The sequence below is a fragment of the Limulus polyphemus genome, unplaced genomic scaffold, assembly GCF_000517525.1.
Source record: "Limulus polyphemus unplaced genomic scaffold, Limulus_polyphemus-2.1.2 Scaffold1201, whole genome shotgun sequence".
NCBI lineage: Eukaryota > Metazoa > Arthropoda > Merostomata > Xiphosura > Limulidae > Limulus > Limulus polyphemus.
This window is the reverse complement of record NW_013666811.1, coordinates 267,676-275,752: the sequence shown is the minus strand read 5'-3', so window position 1 is coordinate 275,752 and position 8,077 is coordinate 267,676. Positions and strand designations below refer to the sequence as shown.

At 32.3% G+C, this 8,077-nt stretch overlaps 1 protein-coding gene across 3 annotated transcripts in view; it reads left to right on the top strand.

The window, feature by feature from the left end:
• Positions 1-2,286: 2,286 nt before the first annotated feature.
• Positions 2,287-8,077, top strand: part of LOC106462577 (syntaxin-like) — a 90,658-nt gene continuing 84,867 nt past the window's right edge. For 2 of the 3 annotated variants that reach the window (XM_022389877.1, XM_022389876.1), the window contains exon 1: positions 2,287-2,382. In XM_022389877.1, the coding sequence (XP_022245585.1) occupies position 2,382 (1 nt within the window). In that variant the 5' untranslated portion in view covers positions 2,287-2,381. The remainder of the gene's footprint in view (positions 2,383-8,077) is intronic. The other variant, XM_022389875.1, reaches the window with a different exon arrangement.

Sequence of the window (8,077 nt, the reverse complement as noted above, 5' to 3'; positions counted from 1 at the left end):
GCAGGATCAAAAATACAAGTTAATTTAAATTAAGGGAAATAGCAATTTTGTTTATCATTGTATAATTACAGTTGAGTTTACGTTAATTATTACTGTTAATATCTTATATCTGTGCATTAAAAATTATTAATTATAGATAATTAATTTGAGGCCTTACGTTTCACTTTTGCCAAGGACTTTGCAAAAGCTAGCGTTGGTGTAGAATGTTAGAAACACTAATCTATTCATTATGTTCGAAACACTATAGTCAAGTTAGAAATAACACCCCTGCGAAATATCAAAACACTGACCTGTTAAAAGCATAGCAATGCTTATTTTTCAATATATTTTATCTATTGGAAATATAAGTTATGTCTAGAGATTTGATTATGAATTATTCTTTGTCAGACAAAGAACTACTTTTATCCCAACACCACATAGTGAACATTGTTACGACAGATTTTTTAAACTTGTTGATATATAAAATATGTGATAAAAATGTTGACTAGAAGAAAGTGTTGATTATTCGCCACAAACAAACTTTCTTTTGTAACAAATACAGATCGCTAATAAGAAGGGCCCAGTGGTTAGGGTAACGGACTGTGGATCTGAGGTTTCGTGGTTTGCGCTCTGTTGCTGCTGCAATATATATATATCGTACTTTGAGTCTGCGGGTGCGTTATACGAATGACTACCTAATTAGAAACGGCTAGTACATCTAACTCTCGAATAGCATTGCGCGCAAGTCAAATAAACAAAGTCGCGTGAAATACATCACACCATAAACGTACACATCATCTCGTATCAATCGAAGAACATTCTAGCCGAGGAACAGTATTTCTTCAAGTTCTAGTTTATTGTTATAAAAAACAGTCCAATTAACAGTGTATGTAACGATATTTTGTCAATACATATATATATCAGTGGTGTAGGAAGGAGTTGCAAAGTGGTTCTTGGCTAAACATGCACATTTTACAATGAGAGATTGAAACTATAAGTGAGGTACTGCACCCCCAGAAACTCAATATAATAATATAATTTACAATTGCTATAGAAGTCAAAAATGTAAAAGTTGGGGTGCTACAGCACTCCCACTTAAGACCTCTCTGTATGTTCTGAAATTCAATACATAACGAAAGAACTTACTGATTTTTGACAGTATCTCCACTTATTTGACGACGTGTAAGAAAACACAGAGACAAAAAACACAACAGAATAAACATTTGTTATGTGTTATATTGTTTCTTCTTTCTTTCTGCTTCTTCCAAACACATTTTAATCGACCACCATTCCTTCATTTCTTGGCGGATTGACTTGAAACTTGGTAGGGTTATACTTTGGTCAAATACATCTGGACAGTATGGTCAAAGGTCAAACAACTCAAAAATATATATTTTGGGCTCTTTTTTGCGATCATATTTACGGTAATCAAGATGAAACTTGGCACAAATATAAATTTTCATGCGTCCAACACATTGACATACAAAGTTGGATTTGCCCATTTCGGGGCCAGAGCTCACAAAAAAGCATAATTTTGGGATTTTTTTGGTCAATAACTCAGCCATATTTTGACCAATTTACATAGGATTTGGTACAAAGATACTTTTTATAGGTCCCGAAACTTAGGGATAGACACTTTTAGAATTTTTTTCTTTTGCTAAATTTTTCAGCGAGGAAAGCACAATTTGGGGTGTTCATGAACTTATTCATGTGTATGTCAACCAATATACATGGGATTTGGTACAAATATACCTTCTTGCAGGTTTCCAAGCAGTTTGCGATCTTTCTGCTGTCAAAATTGGTCATGTTGGGATTACGTGGTGGAGACATGTTGCATTTGCCCACGAATATTAGTCTCTTTAATTACAAAATTAAGAACCCCCGAATTTACTTGATAGAAACAATGAGAAAACCAACAATATAGTATTGAACATAGTGTTTTCAAATTTGCAGAGGTAGTATCCCGTGTGATTAACACCAACCATTTTCAGAGGTGTACATTAAAATTAGTCACCAGACTTTCTAACGAGTAAAAGACAGATAATGAAGTGAAAATGAGGTCCATTGAACTTGACTTCGGTTTTGGTGTTATTCTTTCAATATTTGTTTTGTTTGTCATAATTTTCTCACATTGTAGCTGTACTTGTTTGTTACTCGTGCTACTTGTTTGTGCTAAATCATGATAAGTTGCCATTAGTTCTAGGATACTGTCCTAGCTTTATACGTTCTTAGCAGTTGTGTGCATAGCTTTATTTTATGCAGGTTTCTTTTTTTAAACTACAATCCCACCTTTTCTTTCCTAGGTGGAGGATATAGGCGAAGCTGTTGAGAAGATTGAGGCCAATGTTAGTGAAGTCAAGAAAAAACACAGCGCCATCCTCTCGGCTCCACAGACAGACGAAAGTAGGTGGTTAGGTTCTAGAAAAATTACTACATTGTGACGCACTCGTGTCGTCCTGAAATATATATATAGGATTACATCTCCCATCTATTCTATTTCCCTCTTCACTGTACGTGTTTCATCGAACCGAAATCTCAAAATTACGCAGTAAAGTATCTATACCTATCGAAGTTCATTTCCTTAGTCCTTTCTAACCACTGTGTACATGTTTCCCAAATAACTTCAGTGTGATTAATCGAACTTGTAAAAGAAACACAGATTAATTAATCATATAAAAATACCGTTTGCTGGATAGGGCAGACTTTTGTTTCTTCGCATTCCCGTTGTCCAAGATGTTCAGGCTTTGTTCTTCTTTTTAGAAATTCAGGAAGAACGATCACGAAATCCTCTCCTGTCAAGCAGTAACAGATCAGAGAGATTACCGTATTCTTCTCTTATTTTCTTGTTGTTGTGTTGTTCTGATGCATTTTATTCCTGTGATACAGTGCTATCATCCTTATATGTGAGGCAGTTATTTATATATTGTTGGTTTGACACTTTTCTATCTTGCTCATTTTAACAACTATTTTAGTAATAATACATATTATTAGCATTTTTCAAACAAGGGGCTTGTTGTAGTCTTTGTTTCATTTATTTCCTGCAGTAAATCTGTGACGAAAATTAATTCAGATCGATGCATATATATATATATATATATAATTTTGAGAAGTAATAAATACATAACAACAGGACAGTGTCATTCAGTACCTCTGTATATAAAAAAAGTATATATTCTCACCCATCGCACGTGATGCCACGCGGATATAGTTCAAGCTTTAGGGGGCCGTATTACACAGCGGTTAACACAGAAGGCTTGGTTTAAAATAACAATAGACCTGCTTATTCTACATTTCATCCGATCGACCTCCACTCAGATCTTGAGAGTTGTCTTGTTCAGATATTTGACGCTCTTAATCTTGTTATTTAGACAAAAAACAACTTTTAAACAAAATTGCACTTTCCAGCAAGAATGACACAGTGCCATCAAGCCGACCTTTTGAATTACTATGAATCTGTTTAATTTTCGTAGCGGTAAAACTTCCCGGAAAGAGTTGTTTTAATTTGAATAAAGAAAAAATACCTTTCAAAGTATTTAATCATGGCGATGACCTATATTTGAAAATCAATAGCTAAAATATTAAGTCACGAAACAAAATATATTTATTTTACATGCGCCCGATGTTTAAATTATTTTGTTAGGATATTTAAAAACAACCGGACTTAAAAGTTTCGGATTCTTGCTTTTCTCTTTTGTTTGTTTGTTTTAGCACTGAGCTATGACAGGCTATCTGCACTTTGCCTACAACGGGGAATCAAACGCCGGATTTTAGTGTTGTAGGTCCGTAAACTTACCGCTGACCCACTAGAATGTTGAGCTTGAGATTAGTTATCAGTTTTGCTGTTTTTTCAGACAGAGGTAAAATATTCTGAAACTGGAATCTTAATATATAACCAAAACACACACAAGTATCCACTTGTGGATACAAATATAATATCACTACAATACTTGAACTCTTCTGTTTTGTTCTTCTTTATTAATTTCTACCTGTTTCTTGACTTGAAAGGGTATAATTGTACAGAGAATCTATAATAACTAGATGAAATACCACTTTTCAACAAAAACTTAAATACCCTAAATTAAATACATATTTTTTTAAATTGTACAAATGTAAAGTATAATCCTTATCTAAATTAAAAAAATATCATTGGTTTAAACTTATCAGATAACTTATCCACTTCTTTTCTATTTCTTTATTATTTTTCTTTCAATTAAAATCTTACCTTAATTATACTTTATCCTGTTATTATAGAAAAGCAGTTTATTTGCATAATATTTAACAAATTAATAAAAAACATTATCTCTTACTTACTTTATTGTCCTTTCAGTGATTCCTGGTGATAGATTTTACCGCTTGCACAATTCCAACTAACTTTACTCAGCTACTATTACTTCTGTCCTGTTACGTGGCGCCAAAAGCATTTATGAAATAGTTTTCGAAACTAATTCAATGTGTTTCATGTTACATGCCCCAAAAGGGAACACGTGAAAATATTATTATTTTAGTATTTTAAATTTGCTCAAAATACATCCATTAAAATATTTGCTGACGTATATTAAACTTTGTTTCGGGAAATCCAACATGTAAATCTATCCTTAATCTTAAATTTCCTGTTTCACCAATATATAGAATTCACCATAATTTACACATTATAAAATATATATATATTACAGTTGTAAAATTACAATCAAGAAAATTATTAATGAAAAACAAAGCATATTTATTAATTGTTTATTGTTTTGTAGTTCTAAGATAACTTAAATTATGCATGGGTGGCATGGCCTAGTGGTTAGGGCGTTTGAATAACAACCTGCAGGTCGCGGGTTCGAATCATCAGCACGAAACATGTTCACCCTTTCAGCTGAGGAGCATTATAATGTTACGACCAATCTCACTGTTCGTTGGTAAAGAGTTGGTGGTCTTCCAGTGCTAAATTAGAGCCGGCTATCGCAAATAGTATTCGGATAGCCTTGCACGACATTAATTAAAACAAACAAAATACTTTAATCGATTTCTGTTTCTTTAAAATCAAATCACCTTTCCCTTGTTTTTCGGTAACAGCATAGTAAAATCTTTTGATAACTGTAGTTCAAGATTAACCCCTTTTACAGGGTCAAAATCTCATTCTACTTTTACGAGGGATTCATCTTTATTTTAAATATCATAAAATGTTCTTTAAGTCTTAATTCCTTTGTAAATTCATAAATATCCTCTGCCCATTGTACGTTATTAGGCTTACATATGGGAGTAAATATTAACCTTTTTGTTAATAATCGTATTTCATTTTCTTCCAAATTACTTTCTGTTAAACTAACAATTTTCAAAAAATACTAACTCTGGTCATCTATTATATTTTTTCCAAGTCATATATCTTCCATAAGCATATCTTTTTTTTTTTCTTTCATGCCTTATATATTTTATCCTATTAAGTTTCTCTATGTAAATCTTTTATTTTTCTGTCCGTGTTTCTTGTACATATTTCCTGTAATAGCACCTCTTAGATCCCATTTAATGTCGTTATTTTATCTGTCATTTCTTCGTTATTTTTATGAATTGTAGTATGAATTACTTTTTTATTTCCTATTTCAAACTTCTCGATAATCTTTGACTCCATTTATAATAATTTTCCTTTCCATTTTTACTCCAGTCTGTGGATTTTCTCTATCTTTCTTTAATTGTTCTAACACTTCTTTTCCAATTCTTCTGTCTTTCATTCTATGTTAAGTCATTCCAATATTATATTAATGCTTCAAATATTTCTTTAAACTTTATCTTTACGTTTCAAAGAAATAAGAGTTATTTGGCCTGTTTAGATGTATTGGTAAGTATTTAACAAGAAAAAGAGATCGTAACTGATATTTTTTACAAACCGTCAAACTCACATCCCTATGCATATCTTTAGTTATCATCCCAAACATATAAAATTAACTCTTGCATGTAGACTGTCGTTTAGTTTACAAAGCGTAGACGACAGTTGAGAGATTTATTTGAGCTAAAATAGTTTTTAGTTCATGTTACTTTCCGGCAAATGTTATATTACGAAGTTTCAAAATTGATAAAAATAACTTTTTAATAAAACATTTAGATAAAGAGAATAGTAAACCTGAAGACAAGATTATACTTTATGTAGTGACTGACTGTCCAAATGTACATCCCCCCAGTGGCACAGCGGTATATCTGCTGACTTGCAACGCTAGAAACCGGGTTTCGATACCCGTGGTGGGCAGAGTATAGATAGCCCATTGTGTAGTTTTGTGCTTAATTCCAAACAAACCAAACAAATATACACATTAGTATTTCATTTTTTAATACATAATTAAAATAAATAGTGGATAGAAAACTGAATGATGTGTTTCAAAGATAATAAAATTATTTTTCAAGAAGACAACTTAAAAATTCATATACGTTTTTGAATAAGACCAAGAAAAGAGAGTTTTTTCTAAAGAAGGTATTTTTAGTTATGAAAGAAAGAATTATGATTTATGTAATTTAAGTTATATTAAAACTATAAAACAACAAAGAAAAATAATAAAGATATTTTGTTTCTCCTTGATAATTTAGTTAATTAAAGTTCTATAAATGTAATGTTACGTATCTGCTTGTTTGTTTGTTTCCAGTAAAACTTCTTTCCAAGGATCTTCAGCGATACAAGTCCTTTTTTGATTAAACCAGTTTATTCTTCCTCAATACAAACTTTTAGTACACAGTAATTCCACAATCAGTATATTTCTCGTCACTTTAAACTTAACAACTTTTATAATACACTCTATAAATCACAGCGATTCACAATTTCGATAACTTCGCTCTCGACGAGTGCGAAACACGCACACTTTACGGCTCACTAGCTCGAAACTAACAGAATCATAAATTACACGGAACTCAAGTAACTACTGCTCTCTCTTCATTAACCCTGCTGGTAGTAGTATTGTAGTATATTTCTGGCAGTTATTTTGATTTAAACTTAATTATTTCACGGGAAATAATTAATAATCAGGGGTGCTCGAAGATTAGCAATCCTCCTCCACCCTGCTCGAGGCTAGAGGTTAAAGTTCAATGAGTGGTCAGCGTTTTAATAAACCATATAGGCGAAGAATTAGGAAAATAAATAAATGAAAAATTAATAATAATAATAATAAATAAATAAGTAAAAAGAACGGAAGAAAAAGTGGGCGGAAGTGAAAGCAAGTTCAAAGCATAGCAGAGGCAGGTTGATCTTGTAGAAGGAGCAAGTCGGCAGCCGTTGTTGACAAGTTATCTAAACAAACTGAAGCAAACGGGCCTTTACAGGGACTGGCGGGGATCAGTGGATCCAAGTGCCATGGCTGGAATCTGTAGGTCCAATGGCTAAGAATTTGGTATGGGGGGAACGGGAGTACCCCGAGAAAACCCACTTTCACTAGTCGGGACAACCCTGCTGGCTTTTTCTGCCAGGCTTATATACTAAAGAAGAGGGCATCTCCAACACACTCGGACTTCCCTGATCATTCGAGAAACTCATCAAGCACGCCAGCAGCGTCACGTGACTTCCGCTGTCGTAACAGTAATATATATAGTTTTTAGTATGTGTATATTATGGTGAATTCTATGTTGGTGAAACAGACAATTTAAGATTAAGGATGAAATTATTTAAGTTCCACTTCAGGTTTCTCAAAACAAAGCCCCAATGTATGCCAGCAAACATTTTAATGAATGAATTCTGAGCAAATGTACAATTCTAGAAGGATCATATTTTTCATGTATTACCTTTTTTGACACGTAATGTAAACTGTAAAAGATTAATTTTTGAAAAATATTTCATCCATTTGTTTTGGCGTCACGTTAAATAGAAAAAAGTTGAGTAAAGTTAATTGGAATTGTGCAACGGTAAAAACTATTACTAGAAATCACAGAAAAGACAGTAAAGTAAGAAAGCGATATATTTTTGTATTAAGTTGTGAAAGATTATGAAAATAAACTGCTTTTATATAATTACAGGAGATGATATAATTAAGATAAAGAAATAGAAGTGAAAGTCTATTTTGTAAGGCAATTTATTTATGAGTATATTTTAATGTAAGGATTGCATTTTATGTTTTTACATTTAAAAATATATGTATAT